The following is a 16,891-nucleotide window of genomic DNA, read 5'->3' as shown; positions in this document are numbered from 1 at the left end:
TGCATTTTGGTCATGTTTAGCAGAAAGATACTCCACTGAACACAAATATATCTGTCAGAATTTGTTGCCATCAATTATTGAGACTAGCTATTTGGATGGACCTCACGGCAATCTCCTCATATTTATATCTCAGAATGGATTCACTCGAGTGCAGACTTCAAAGCTCCTAGTTCTCCTTGATATCTAGATCGTAATTTGCTCAAGGAGTCAAATCGATTCTTACAGTGCAAACATGGACAAGAACCGGCACACAGCTGTGTAACTACTCGCCATCTACAATATCCAACACAACCAAGACAATCCATACACAGTAAAACCTCCCTTAGCAGACACCTCTGTAAGCAGGACACACTCTCTAATAGGGACAGTGATTCTGGTCCCAAATGGATCAATTCTACGCAATTTGACCTCTGTAATCAGGACACTCTGCTATTAAGCACAACACTTGTCAGTCCTATAAGGTTGTCCTTTACAGAGAGGTACCGTATTACATTGAACTTAAGATAGAACTGTTGACGATCAGACAACAGTCGTCTTAAGGTTTACTGGGCATTCCTTCTAGGATCAGTTTGATCTGTAAGTGTAGGGTTATGAAGACGATTACTGAAGAAGCTCACTTCCGAATGCCTCTTATGACTACAAAGAAATCTGGCCTGGAGATGAGAGGATGAGACTCCTCAGCAGCTGGGAAACGAGTGGCCATCCACAACAACAAACACAGAAAACACAATCCACACACAGAATTATTGATGACCACACTTAGTGGTGTTGAGAATTGCATGCAAATGGCAGTGGAATGGTGCAGGTTGAAACAAGGGGCAATCGTGCATTTGAGGCAATAGCATTATATCAAGTTGAGGTATTCCACACAACACAATAAAATTCTGACCAGGTCAATTTAAAATCTTTAGTAAAACTGGTTTACAGATGAAATTTTCTCCATATTACTAAGAAAAATTCTTCAAACTCAAAAAGTGTCAATTAAAAGATTAGCGCAATCACAGCTAATGATGCTTTGAACATTTGAGATGGTTGTAATGTACACACTTTATATGCATCACTGTACACAGAACTAATGCCAATAAGCAAAAGCACCAGCCAAAATCCGATAATGTCCAGGGTTACTAAGATACGCTTGATATTCTGTCTTTGATACAGCTGCTTATCACTGTCAGAAATGGTGCCCATTTCGGCTACACTTGGCAAATGAAATATCCCAACAGCATGTCAATTTCCTCAACCCTTTCCGTAGTGACCAATTTGCACATTATTTTACAGAAAAAAATATGATGGTTGAATATAGTCAAGATAATGCTTGCAAGTAAATTTTAGCAGTATATGCTAGGTGAAACTTTATGAAATCAACACCACAACCTGATTTGAATATATTGATGCAGGTGAGGCGATGAGGAAAGATGATCAGTTTATCATCAACAATATCCCGAATGATAGCCGATTACTCCCTTCAAGTCACTTCCTTATAGTCTCAAACACTCTCATAGCAAGGAAACAGAACTTTGTGCTGCTTAGGCGATCCAATATTCTGCTCTTACACAAACCCAAGAATGCAGTCATAAATATCTTATCAGAGTAAATCTCCTTTATATTCCTATCAGATCCATCAACTGCCCCAAAATGTGATTATTTCCACATTATCTCACACTTTATCTGTTACTTGGCCTCATGGGACGCTTTGACCGGGTATTCTAGCATCATTCACCCAAATAAAGGCCAAGATTACCCTCTATTTGGGTTCCTATTCATTTCACAAACCACTTTTAGCATGTTTGGTGGTACTTTCTATGCCACATCATGCATTAAATATGATTGCGTTGCCCGTACGCAATATGATTGTTAACTTAAGACGGACATTCATATTATTATGAGCACCACAGCAAAAAACATTTTCGCTTGTTACAGAAAACTTAGGGTGCTGATGATGCTGTGAGTAGATTAACACCCTGTGCCGGGGTCAACTGTACTCCGGCAGCAGAAAACTGAGAAAAAGACTACATCTCTCTCCTTTCAATCAAAGCAACTTTATTCTCAGGCATGTGACTAGAATCTCACACAAGCGGTATTGGTGATAGTTTGTCAGTTAATTGTGAGACCACATTGAAAAGAAACGGGCGGCCTCTCTGAACAATCCTCTGGCCAAAAAGTGACTGTACGTATTTCACAGATATTTGGATAGCTGAAAAATGAGAAAGAAACTCCATCCGTCCACTCAATCAAGTTGCCTTATTCCATGCGACGCGACTCAAATTTTTGGCGAAATTGGCAATCTAATCAATCAAGCTTGACCAGAAGGCACATGTGAAGGGCACACTGTGAACAATTTCGTTAGGGAAACAAAAATGTTTTCCTAGTTGAAAGACGTAGTCCCCACAGTGAATGCTCCCGCAGCTTAAACATGTTGAAGCAACAAAAATGCAACATCAGTCTTGAGGAAGACTTTATGGATGAAGGTGAAACTGTAGAGAAATCCTGGAAAAATAAAACCTTGATGCTGTGGTTCTTTATTCAGAAATGGCAACTAACGACATATCTGCTTTGCTTCCACATTTGCAAACATAGAACCATTTTAAACATTTTTCATCTGACTGATAAAAGTCCATCAACGATAAATCACGTTTAAAGGAGGCTTCAAATAACACTCAAAGAAGAAACACGAATTTCCTTTAACCTCCCCCCTCTCACACACACCGACAACTTCTTCAACTGTACAGTAAATTCTTGCTAAAAGTAAATATGAAAGAAAAAATTCAGCATTTTCAACTGGACTGTCAAAGAAAGGTAAAAGTCTGCACATCATCAGGTTTTAATCAACTGATCAGAACGCGTTGGAATGAATAATATACTATAACGATTTTGAAGAAGACTCTAGTGAGCAGTTGTTTGATGAAATTGACAGATTCATTAGCGATAAAGCACCGATATAAGCCGGCATTACCCATCGATATTCCATCATTTTGTGGAAGATATTGGAAAGTTTTCTGATGCATGTTGAATTTCTGATGTTAAGAAGATCAAATAGAAGAGCAAGACATAGGTCAGAGTGCATCTGACCTTCAAGCCATTTACCCCATTGCCCCAACATCTGACCAGCAAAACTTCAAAAACATTCCATTAGTTCTGAGGATTTAAAAATGTTCTCTTCGTGGCAATTGATCATAAAACATTATTGACAGTATCGCCATGGCCCACTTTATGCAAATATGATTATCGGCTTATCTGTCAACCCAGAAATAAAGTGATGACTGATTTTGTTATTTGAAGATCAATGCAAACCAAGTTGAAGTAATATCTTGTTGATCAGAATGCAGTCTATGACCGGTATTTTATCGAAAAGACCATGGCGAGACAACCATTTTTTCAGGTTGAGACTGCCGATGAAAATCCTAGTCCTCTAAAGGTCATCAACACATCTCAGCGTGTGGAGAATCTAAATAGCTACAAGATGAATGTCTTCCAGCCGATATAAATGAGAATTGATGAGCTGGGGACTGTTGCAAACTTGTCTTGAATACATCTTGAAAAATCTCTCTAAATTTACTGGTCGACACCATGTGACTTCCCAAAGGAATGCCACATCATCCTTCACTGCCATTGAATGACAGTCACATTTTTACCTACCGTAATTGACTTAGAGAATGACACCTGATAGAAGGTTACTGCAACAGCTCATGGCCTAAAATGCTGGTACATCAATCATGGCAACTTTGAATGAAAGTTTGCTACAGAATTTATTGCAAACATCTGGCCAAGGTTATGATAATACACCTCAACAGACACTTAAAAAGATAACAATTTCGCAAAGGTTTTCAAACACAGGAAGACATGCGGATATAACGAATGTGACACGTGATATATTTCTTGAAAAGAAATGAAAAACTTTACCCCTCAGGTTGTTTAAGAGAGCAACAATGAGTTGTGAATGAATGGGAATTGATCAATGAGAGTTACTAATGAGGGAACCAAGAAAAGCAGTTACCAGAGTCAAATGAGACTCAGGGGACATGACATCTTTTGAAAGTAACTTTCGGTACTTTCAGATGCGTTTCAACACCAGTTACTCAAGAGTTGGTTCTAATTTGGTGCAATGGTGTGATGAGGTTCCATTTAGCATGACGCTCACTTTTTCTGGAGTGCCATAACATTGCCGACAACTAGGCTGATAAGTGAGGTGGATGAGGAATTTGTTTTGCATGGTTGCCTTGACTTCAACACAAGTAAGAGAAGTGGCTTAAGAGAAAAAATTTTATCGGTGTTGGTTGTTAAAGTTGGTACAGTTGTGAAATGGCATTCCTTTTGGGACTTATGGAGGCTGTCGTCAAAAAGTTTTTTGCCTTATTAGAATTAGTCACAAGAGACTGTAGCTATAGCTGAAATGTCCAATTCTGATCATGGCATGAGACTGTCATTTGCACATTTTGGTGATTATCATTCCTAGTCTAAATAGTGTGCTCAAGAAGTCAAAATAATGTTACGAGATACTTAGGAAACATCATGCCTGAATTGATGGCTGAGGTCGGAGGTATTGTAACATTGCTTCCCTTTTTAACATGTTGACTAGTTTGTTACCATCTAGAGGCAACCTGCATAGACTATAAGATATATTTCTCTCATGTATAATAAAACCAGTACATAGCAGCAAAAAAATCTCATTCGCAGATCTTTTTAGAGAATAGAAATTGTATTTGCCTACAAAATTAAAAATCTGCTGATATCTAACAAGCCCCTCGTCGCTAACAAACAAAATAGCACTAACTGGGCAAAATTATATTATGCCAATTAAGAGCTATTTGTATAATTAAGCATATTAGGGAAATCCTTTTTTGTTTCCCAAAATAACAAATTAAGTCATTTTTGTTCGCAATTATAAATTCTATTGCGGTTTTTTAAGAGCCAATTTTCTTGCTCATGGCAGCAAGGGATTCCTGTTCAGCAAGATTGTATATCATATTCAATTAAGTTTGGAAAATATTTCTATTATATCGAGCAATCTCCATAAGATAAAGAACATTTTTATCACCTCACAAATTCTTGAAACCACATTTCCGACAGACGTTGCCCCTTGTGAGTCATAATGCATCAAACTGTTTGGATAACTTGATACAAAATTCATTCACCAAAACCACAAGCAAAGATTAGGAGAATGATTGTGTCTAATGGAAAAAAATGAATTTTCTATGCTTATTTTACACATGGTCATGTTATTGCGCCACCTCAATTTTGAGCTGCATTTTATTTCCACCCCAAACAAGCTCAAGGCATTTGTTGAGACAATCGATTCCTCCAGTTCAGTACCTGGTATCCTTTTCTTCAACCAAGGGCAAGGACTCCCTACTAGAACACTGCATGCTCAAACAATGAATACCTGGTGATGACAAACTCATCCCCTCTTGAATAAACCTAACCTTCACCCAAATGTCAGTTTGATCTTTCGTTCGGATATTACCCAGAAATCACAGGCATGAGAAAACAAACAACCAAACATCAATTATTCATCAACTAATCATGGTGACAGAATGTTCGTCTCATAAAGGATTGTAGCGATAGTTTAGCGATGGCAGACGGGTCAGGAAATGCAATAGAGCCACGTCCCTTTAACCGTCTGGTACAATTCCACCAGATGTCACAAGCGACGTGACTGTGTTTTGTTTTCTGGTACCATCCGCGATTACGTCATGCAGGTCATCTATACTCCTCTACAATCTGAACCTAGAAATAACTACGCCTTCAGCGTAGAATGTCCAGTGACAAGTCTGATGGGAGTACAGCCTGATGTTGTTTGTCATTTCTCATGAAATCAAATATTTAAGCAGTTAGCATTGTACCGGAGTAATTTCTCTCTGCCATTTAGATGTTGACTATTAGCACTCAGCTTTGGGACAGAAGGCTGGCCACGTAATCAATCACTTGCCTTTAGCAATTTTTAGTACAAGCAGTAACATTACAGAGTTCCTATTGGCCTGTTTCAAGAATCCAAACGCATTGAGTTCCGAATAGCATTCCCAGAGGATTTGCTCATAAAGTTAAACTTGCTGGGTTCCTGATAGCACATTAAACCCAAGATGACTTGAAATATGGACTGAACAGAACGCATTTTTGTTTTGAAGGCATTTTATAGCAAACATTGATTGTCAAATTCTGGTACATCCAAACAACTGTGGCCAGATAATGTTGCTATACAAACATGTACAGTTTTAGCCAATTGCAACATGTCTCATTTTGTGCATTAATGAATTGTTGGCCAAAGCCTACATTTCAGCTATCCTTGTTATCATGAACTTCTGCAGTGCCCTGAATTCTCATAATGAACCAATAAAGCACATACAGACCTTGTACGTTTCACACAGTTCTGCCACTCAGTTCAAAAGCAAAATGTCCATGCAGCACCTTCAAGTCCTAATGTCAAGACGATAAATGATTAAATTGGTGATGAAGAGAGATCTAGTTGACAGTACAGCCCGTAATTTGGCGGCTCTCCTGTGCTGAGATCGACAAACTTTGCTAATACAGCTTAGGAAAACATGTAATGATTTCCCTAAGGCTCCAGCAAATATTGTTCTTTTGTATGTACCGAAAAACCATTCCGAGATCTTCAGGGGTGGTCCAAAAAAAGCTATCGATAATATGCCATGTACCATTAAGATTATGTCTTCTGATATAAGGCATTATGAGATCAGTGTTTGCCTCGTGGTTAGTTTTGGAGTATCATTCTTGAAAGATCAGCGACTGTCATAAGCAGGATTGCGGTGCCATCATTAGATTTCATCACTTCTGTGATGTGAACTTAAGGCTGGATTCCTGATATAAGAAATGTTACATTCATGCTGCTCTAGCATTAATCATGAAAATTGATCAGATTGAAATGTTTATGTCCTTCATAGCGCTTCTGAGATGTTCCACAACACAAATACCTGACAATCTATACCATAAGCAATAAACAAGGGCACTGATAGCATTTCTGTGTTCATTTTCAAAGGTGAACAGTAAATATGTCGGTGTACTGAAATATTTCCTCTCAACGTGAAGCCATACACACTTTCTACCAATGTTTACAATGTAGAAATAGAAATTCACAGCAGAAAAATACATGGTTTCTTTGTAATGTAAGCCTTATTGGCAACAGTTATTGACTTGTTAAGATGAAGGTGAGACCTACATGGAAGCAGAGTAGATCTGCCGGTTGAAGGCCTACTTGAAGTTCTTGGTCAAACATAAATAGCAAGAAGTTTTCCTTTTCCAATAACTCTTTATTTATGATCAAAGACAGTAATTTTGGCTATATGAGAGATTAAACACACACATGACATCTTAACACGTTTTCAGCTCTAATATCGCACTTAAGAACGTCAGTACAAACGTCTTTGCCCTCATCCGAGTGATAAACCTATTCACAAACCAATACTTTCGTACTGAAGCATTCTTGGAGCAAATGCGACATTTCTATAACATTCCCAGGGTATTCACTTGAAACCAGAAGCTTACTCGATTGAGTTACGCCACTGGGGAAAGTTGGACATTGTTATCACTCCAAACAAATGGCATTAGGTTGGTAGCATTGCCTTTGATTTCTCTAGAATCTACATTAGAAGGTATCGTGATATTTTACCGGGCTATTGCAAGCGATAGCTCAGTTAGATTAAAATAGGGCTTCGTCATATCAATCAAGCAAATTGAAAGGATAAAAGCCTCAGAAGTAGCAACGATGAAATTTGACTGATAGAGCAGACATGTTCATTTGTGTTGCTTCTTAATATTGTCATTTTGTGGCTGACAATTTTCAACAAGTACATTTCCCTTGCTTCAAAATCCCAATTACTCACACACAGAAGTTTTGAAACATGACAAGATTCTGAACTAAATCCTGCCTTACTTAATATGATCAGAGGTTACAAGATCAAGAAGGCCTCTTATTTCAATAGTCGGTACATTGTTTTTCTGATGATAAACTTTTTTCTCAAACGCCTCTGCAAAATTGACATTGCCACCTGCCTGGCAGCGTCAAATGCAGACCCTTTGATCTTCACTTGTTGATTTATTAAAAGAAGAAGCAGCACGCTTTGAGCTCAAGGAGAATGATAGAAATTCAATAGATATTTAAGAAGGTGTAAATCGATAATATTAATAGGAATTTTTCAGTTTTTGATAAAAGTACATATGAGTTGAGGTTGGAAGCAGAGAGCCAATTTGCTTTGGGTGAGCTGCTGGTTTAGCAGCAATATATGGGCCCTGGAGAAGCTAGATATGTGGAGCTCTTGGTGACACTGGAGTGTGAACTGGGGTACTTCTTGCTCTCTGCAGCACCCTAAAACTGAGATTCTCTGTACGAAATGGTCATAACATCGACTGACAGAGGGACTAAATGCATAACATGTTGTGACTTGGCTCAAAACATCAAATGTAAAGCAGCCTAATTCTGAGCCATTAAGCTGATGACGAGTTGCTAGAAACAGAAGCAGGTGGTATACGCACCTCAAACAAAGAGCAAAAGGAGAAGAAGAAGAACTTGTCTGAGGGCACTACCTCACAGAAGTAAACCACGACCAATATTGACATACTAACAATGTGCTTGATAAATATACACAGACCCACAACAGCAATAGTATGTGAACGGTTCTGAATTGGCACAACCCATCCTCAGACACCCATGCGTCAATATCGACATCTCGTCTCAGCCACTGACTTTGCCACATGTCGGGCTCTCATCATTCTGCACCCAATTGACAGAATGGGCAAAGAATATATGATAATTCTCAATGGATCAGGAGATCAATGCAAGACAATCCTCGATGTCGACATGGGACCAATAATCTAATCAGACCAGAACAAAAGCAGAGGAAAGATAAGAATACAAATTCAGATATTTTAACCAATTGGTTTGTCTCGATCTGTATAAAACACTTGTATGTGTCTGTTCTGACATTTGTAATGTAGCCTTCTCCAATGGTAAATCTTAACCAAGTTTTTCGATAATTTGGCACAATTGTTCCTCCTGTTTAATTATCGGCATCTTCACTCAGTAATTGACTCTGCCACATGTTCCAGTCTGTTCCAAATTGTTAGAAAAAGGGAAGAATATTCGATAATTGACAATGTAGTATAAAGAAAATCCACCAACCTGCTTCTAGTCAACCGAATCTCATAACCCATCCCATGAAAGCATTACCCCTGGTTTAATAGCTTTGTGGCACAAATTCATAGCCGCCTGTTCTGCGGAGATGGATGACTTGTTGCCTAATCTTTAATAACGCTTCGAGAAGACAAGAACACCGCCAATAATTTATGGACCATTGTTTTCGCTCAGCTTCGAAGATTGGCTAAGGATTCATCGTTGTGTCCGGATAAGATCTAGATTGGATGCAGTTCTGATTACAGTCTTAGTAGAATGTGTCTCGTCGTTAGACAGCAAGATCGGGGAACTGCCACATCGCACTAATTACCTAAACTTGTTGGACGCCCCGTTAAAATGTGCTGGTAATTGTAAGCCATTGCTAACAAGAGAAGGGGTGAGCTTGAAGCTGAAGAGAGAAAATAGGTTAAATGGTGGTGAACTTCTGACAACTAATGTCAAGCAGGCCATATTTACTGTTGTTCGTTTTAAAATTGAAACACAGCATCATAAAATCAACAAACTTGTATTATTTTTAAAAAAAAGAAAAAAAGACCAGCAAGACATTTCAGTCATGATTTGAGCTAAATCCAGAGTAAGCTTCTCTTTATCAACATAGACTTACCAATCACGTACCCAAGCTTTCAGTAGCTCTAACGATAGAAAGACTATTTCATCCAGGCTTCTGCCAAAAACTACACTTCCCAATTCCAAGCAATTTACAATATGCTCGCTGATTGGAATGAACACCTTTTTATTTCGGGTAGATTTATGTCCAATTGAGTAGACAGCGATGCCATGTCAGGACTGTTTTATGCCATCACTAAACCCTATTGCAGCCTTATGTTCCTGACCTAACAATTTGCAGATGGCATTTTTGGACGAAGTGTCACAATAATAGACTGCTTCTTTGCAAAGAGATTAGGCAGAGGAAAAAGAGTAAGGACATGGCAAATACCTTCCTTATCATACTAGGTGACACAAAAAAGATTCTACACTTTTGATTTTGAATAACTCTGATATTATTCATCAACATGTTTCATGAGAAACTCTTTGCTCACATTTCCTTGTTATTAGTCTGATTCTGACAAGACAGACCACAAATAATCCTCTTTGAGCCATTTTCAACTGCTCTTTAGCCATGAACACTCCTGACTCAAAACATCATGATCACCACATCTCAAATGGACTATATTGGATTCTTATAGAAAGTTTACAGATCGATATTGCTTACAGAAACTAATAAAGTTGGTTTTGCTCACTGCTACATCACTTCAAGGTAATGTCTACTTTTCCTTAACAGGATTGGGTAGTTATTTCAACATGTTCAAAGATCGAGAGCCAAGAAATTGGAAATAAAATCCCTCGAGTGCAGACAAAAAACGTTGCAAGCATACAGTGCTGTACAAACAATAATAGCAGGTCCACTTTCTTTGTTATTTAGGGTGGACAAGTGTAATGCAACTGGTGTGAAGTTTGACATGCCCTCCATATCAAAAGAAAATGATCAATGGACTCTTCCTCCGGAATGTATAGCACTTTATGCTGGTACACAGTGAAGATTGGAGGGAAAGCCTGTTAGGATGGAACATTTAATTTTGGAAGTAATCTCGATATCAACTGGGGATCTAAACAAGATTATGTTACAAAGAAGTGACTAGAAGTATTATAAGCTGGTTTCGGAAAAAGACGAAGGTTTTCCACTTAATGTGAGATCGATGGCAATGATGTTGAGCTCAAGTAAGATAAATTGGATTTGTGTGTATGGTATGGGAGAAACACTTGAATGTCAAGGACTCGGTGGTATTTTCCTCGATATCTCAATGTCTGAAACCTCTTCAAAATCATAGATTCGCATCTTCTAAACATTCTGTAGGCATGGCTCATGGAATAAAGACTCTAGGGCCATTGCACTAGCTTCTCTGATAACACAGGATGACTTTAGAAATGTTCCTGGTGTTCATTCTTTAACACATCGGAAAACCTGGCGGGTCTCCAAGGTATGAAGTGATGAAAACATCATCCAATTTCGATCAGATAAGGTATTTTTCTCACTACCTCATAGTATTTTCATCAAGGTATCTGATCACGCAAATGTAAAGCTGGCATAGCCATAGTCCCATATGAATTTCTTTGAAGCTTGCCTATCAGTATGAGTACATATTGGCAATAGGAATAATGAACGCTGATCACAGGTTAACCCTCATGTACTCATTCCTTATATGCACTACAAACTGAGCATAGTAAATATCATTTGATTTGAGACGACCTCATAAACAACTTGTTGACTGGAGTGATGTAATCTGCCACAGATGCCACCTCACATGATAAGCTACCTGTAGGGCACTTGAAACTGCCAAGAGTTATCAATGTCATCAATCCCACCCATGCATTTTGCCATGAAGAACCAATTTTTCATGCTTTTCTGCATCAAACCCCTTTCCGCTGCTCTGGTACTCAGAACTTTTTTAAATTGCCTTTCGCTGAGCCCTTAAAAGCTTCCCTGAAGCTCACCGGTTGCAGACACTGATTAATGAGCTTGGCAATCCTGAGGCTCACCTCAAAAGTTAATATTTTATCAAATGAAGACCATCTGATTTGCTCAGGCTCCAAGACTAATAACCCAGTTTCCTTTGATGAACACTATTTCTCTAGAAATGTTAGACATACAACACATGTTGATTGCTGGGAAACATCAATACTACCAACTAGGAATAAACAATGGAATGGCTTGGCCCTAGGCTAGTAAATAATTTGGTCGGGAGATGTACAAACTATCTCAGAAACAATCTTTGCAAAAGAGCATTGTTGTCGACATTTTGCCGCCTGAAAAGTTATGAAATGTGACCAGTTATAGCAAACAAGGCGCATTACTAATGTTAGTGGATTAAAACTGAAATGGGGGCCACACTGAATATGCGATCGCACAGATTTTCAAAAGCATCCCTCTTGTAATGACTTCCAACACACATCAGAAATACTGGCTCTATCAAAAGGAAGACTGCTCAAATCCATTGGAACATGAATGATGGGATTCACCTTGGTACTAACCTGTCAAGCTGTAGGACTTGCTTGGCACACAGCAAAGATACTGTCGCATCTGCCGATAATAATTGCGCTTGAATCGTACTTTTTTGCGTTTCTTCCAAATGCAGTTCATTGCTGTAGATTAGTCACCATCGGACTACATGAAATCTTGTTGGTAGGGCACTAATTCAGCTTTATCCACATCATTCAAGTGTCCACGTGTTCACCGCATAAACCTCATACATCATTTCACCCATGTGAACATAGATCCTTGTTTTAACCACGTGCACACATTTCCTTGGTTTACCCACGTGAACAATATTCGTGCAAAAGTACCATAAACTTCACATTCGGTCTGGAATCCCGAATAAAATAACAGAATTCCTGCTCTGAATCCCGTGTGTATATAGGTCAGGTACTCGTCTTAAGTGGTTTAACGAAATGTTGTAGGGGAATGACTGATATAAACTGAAGTCGTAGGTACATAATCGCTTCACCACACCTGAGAGTTGCACCAACAAAGACGCAGCTGGAGTGATCATCGGGCCACTGCTGAGAACCAAACACACCTCAAATAGATAAACACGAAAGGAGAGTCAAGAGTTACTTGAGGTTACGGCTGCAGCCGATAAGTTCGAAACGATTCCATAGTTTCGATTTTCGATTCGTGCAATCCCCCTACAACAGTCATTTGGTGCCTGCTGAGTCTACAGCACTGAGCGAGCACCGAATTGTTGCCGATATTTATTCCGGAATCATTCTGTGTTCCTTTCACGTTCAACAATAACGCATCGTTCGTACCTTTTTCGGGAAACACTGTACATTTCTATACAGGTGAATCAGTCCAAGTAGACTGGAACAAACTACAGTTAGTCAGTGTACCTTTCCTGAAGTAAAGAAAGTTAGGGGAAAACGAAACACAATCACAGATGTTCATGTTTTCCAATGCAAAGGTAGAGTCCAGTCCACTTTGAGAATGCCGGACACAGCCATACATCAATGCACATTAATATAGGTCTTTTGGCGAGAACAGTTTGAACAAAAGCAATAAGATAAATTGCCTGAACCAACATGCTCTTCCCCAGGCTAATATGCCAGTTGGTACACCTTTGAAATAATAAAGGATAAGGGTGCTAGAATCACCTTGGAAGCACCAGGGTGAAGTGCAAAAGGGTTTCATTAAGCTAATACCAATAGTTTGAGTACATGGTGGCCAGATTTTCAAGAGGTTTTGTGGCTTAAAAGAATAGAGCTACAACAACCGCCCAGTCATTAACTCATATTTTTTTAACTAAAAAACATTAACAGGAATACCTCACCTCAGTCACACCTGTTACACTACAAAAGAATGAGAGGACTAGGAAGAGTGTGAGGAGTTGGATAGAATTGATATGAACCAGCCTCTAACACAAGGCTTGAAAAACTGAATCATTAGCATTGCCCAGAGAAGGAATAAATCATCTAAACACCTCACTCTTGATATACTATAGCACTTGCAAGTAAAATATTACATTTACATTCATCAGCCTTTCTCTTTAACCTGCTTCCTTCACCTCTTATAATGAACTTGGAAAATATAGACAAATAGCCTACATTCCAGCAATGTGCAAACACTTCACACACCATAAGACCAGACTCCGAACCAGCAGTTCATTTTCACGCCATTACTTCTCACAACAGGGACCCAGGACTAATGATTTCTCACCTAAGAGTCTCTCGCTGTTCCACCTTGCAGTTAAGGGGTGCCTTGCTGGGGGATTATGTCTCCCCAGATAACCAGATCACCCCAGAAACCCAGATATGCAGAAGTTGGGGATATTTTTTTTAGGCACCCCAGCGAATTGATCCCTTTTATTGGCACCCTGCTGAAGAAGGAACTCACCTGCCTCAGAGGGTTCACATAGATATTTTCCTAAAGTTCAAGGTGAAAATACGTTTAAAGTTGCAGAATCGTTTTAAATGTTCCACTGCTGGATCCTAATCAGTAGAATCAACTGGAAGTAGGGAATCTTGTCCAAGGTCACAACCAATTACCACTCCAGAAAACAACCTGCCTATAAAGTTACATGCAGAGAAGTGAAATGCCATTTCTCAAAGGATATTTGATTAAACAGTCAACAAAACGAGACGATGGTTGCTTTCATGTCATTTCAGATGCTGAGCCTTTTTCTTCTTTTCTTAAGCTGAAGTAAAAGCAACATGCTATCACTTGGTTTGCATAACAGCAACCAAAGAGAATTATAGATCAATTCCATGAGGCTGAGAGTAATGATAAGAGAGCAAGTGCAAAGAAATCGAGCGAAAAGTCACGCAAGAAAACAACTTCTAGACGTGTATGGTGTTTATAGCTTGTATTGGCATCTGAGTAAAGACGCAGAACCATACACAACCTGTGCACGCAAACAACTTACGTTGTAGTGCCCTTAACATGACAAGAAATACCAGATTGACGTTGCATCCACATCAGATCAACATCTGCAAAATTACCTGCATCACTGTCCTTAGCAGATTTTGACCATGGTGACCTTGAAAAGTAGGTTTAGGTCAGAACATTTCTAAAGCCTGTTCAGGCGAATGAATGACTTAAGTCCATCAACCCCAAAAATTGCAAAATGGCGGCGGGCTCCCTCACTTTAGTGTCTCGGAGGTAACCAGTAGACAGAAGTGGTAGCCCTACAATCAACAATCGTTGGAGGAAAAGAAGAAAATATCAGTTGATCGAAGTTCATGTATCTATTGGTATGCTTTGCATTGTATCAACAGTAAATATCGAGCCTGTTTACTTTGGGAACCGTTCACAGAAGCGATGGTTGATTGTTCAGTGACTGCAGCATGCTGATAGGCTAGCACCTGCATGCGCTTCCTTTTCGTTGCATGTCTGGCATTTGGTACTTCTTGGAAAATTATCCACGCTACTCACTAAGGAACAAAACTTGTAACCTTGAGGTCCTGGGACAATATGTCTTGCAAAATATCCATTTATTCAACAAGACTAGAATCACAACCATACCTGACAGCCCTTGCCTGATGAGGACAGCTACTTGCAAAGTCAAATCTGACTATGATACACGCTAGTGGCAATCCATGGTTACCATAATTGAATAATTTACTTAATATAAGTAATACACTCTTGGGAGAACATTCAGTATTTAATCAGCCTAAAGAGACATACATTTATGTCAATTTCCTCGGGAGATAACGACATTTGTCTCGTAAATTTGAATCATATTTATACTAAGTTAGCATAGCCGAGGTGATGTTGGCCCGATATGCTTTATACGACAGTGATATATACAGTCAGAGAAACTAGCTGACCCACCTGTAACTTCTGATGAACGAAAGAACTCAAACCAATATGCCAGTATTATGCTGAGTAACCCTTGTAAGAAGTGAAAGGCGAGCTACTTTCAAGTCTTCTCAGCTAATAAATCATTTAACCTTGACCTTTTAAGTTGCGCTCCAACTGAGCACTTAGCGTCCAGCTGTCCGATATCTATCATAATCAAACACCTACCGGCTGATCGGAACAAACAAATGTGGCCGAGGAAGTGATTAATCTAAGGAAACCAATCACTCAGACGATCAACAGGCATAAACAAAACCATTTCAGAATATCATTTCATCATCATCATCATCATCATCATGTCCCGCAGCCCTGCGGTCATGGAGTTACCCGGTGCTATTAACGATGCAGCACCATACGGTTCTGTCCTCGGCGAGGCGGATCAGGTCATAGATCTTTCTTCCAGTCCAGTGCATCACATCGTCCATGCAAATTCTCTTTGGAGTGCTGCCTCGATGGTTACCCTCCACTGTGCACTACAAGATGGTATTTGATAGCGTTCCATTGGCTCAGGACATGGCCAAAACCACCTCAGCTTTTTCTTCTTGGCAATGATTAAGAGGCTGTCATGACGTCTGATGTCCTGGATGACTAGCTCTCTTACCTGGATAAATCATCTCTTTTTTAAAGGCCAGCCCAAGTTTTTACCTGAACACAGCTAAATTGTTCCTTCTTATCAGAATTTATCGAGCAGAGAAAGATTAGCCAGGAAAGCTTGAAGACAAATCTCACCATCCAACAGCCACCACATAAAAGACTTCCGCTCGCCCCTTGAATGGACCTCATTTAGGATCTCGCCAGTGTCAATTCCCCAATGAAATACCCAATATTGACTGTCGCGACTCGAGATTTCTATCAGGGGAGAACCATAAGAAACTACAAGGCAGATGATCAAAAGCAAATTACAGCAATTGTTAGATCATATATAAAGGGGTATCATATTTTCCTATTTTCGGTGGTTTTGTAGCAGACTTCATCTAGTATGACACCAACGATCAATATATACCAGGCACCCATGGGTAGAGATTACAGGCATCTTGTTAGACCGCTGCAAAACTTCCAGCACTCTTTTCTCTCATTTCTATGATAGATTTCAATTAAATTGACGAATGGACAGGCGGCCGATTAAATAACAATGGCAAACTACTGTAAAACTTCTGACAATTTAAAGGTATGCACCAAACTACGAAGACACCAGCAACGAACTCAATCATGTCAATGGTAACAAAAATCTGGCTATTCTTCAGTACCCTTGATGACATCTGATCAGTATGCCTTCACGTTACCTTTAGAGGAAATTTTACGCTGCATCAAAGATGATAGAAGATTCTACTGTCACTGCTTTGTCATCATGGGTTAGAAACTGATAAAAGACTGCAGATTTTGTCAGGTGTTTTAGT

The 16,891-nt window shown here is 39.3% G+C and overlaps 1 protein-coding gene across 5 annotated transcripts in view; it reads right to left on the bottom strand.

Moving 5' to 3' along the window:
• The window catches only part of LOC135491715 (glutamate receptor-interacting protein 1-like), a 51,217-nt gene extending 38,373 nt beyond the window's left edge, over nucleotides 1-12,844 (bottom strand). For all 5 annotated transcript variants that reach the window (XM_064777763.1, XM_064777762.1, XM_064777765.1 and 2 more), the window contains exon 1: nucleotides 12,173-12,844. In XM_064777763.1, coding sequence (XP_064633833.1) covers nucleotides 12,173-12,281 — 109 coding nt within the window. In that variant the 5' untranslated portion in view covers nucleotides 12,282-12,844. The remainder of the gene's footprint in view (nucleotides 1-12,172) is intronic.
• Between the last annotated feature and the right edge of the window lie 4,047 nt (nucleotides 12,845-16,891).

The sequence above is a fragment of the Lineus longissimus genome, chromosome 7 (assembly GCF_910592395.1).
Source record: "Lineus longissimus chromosome 7, tnLinLong1.2, whole genome shotgun sequence".
In the NCBI taxonomy this organism is placed as follows: domain Eukaryota; kingdom Metazoa; phylum Nemertea; class Pilidiophora; order Heteronemertea; family Lineidae; genus Lineus; species Lineus longissimus.
This window is presented reverse-complemented; position numbering and strand designations above follow the sequence as displayed.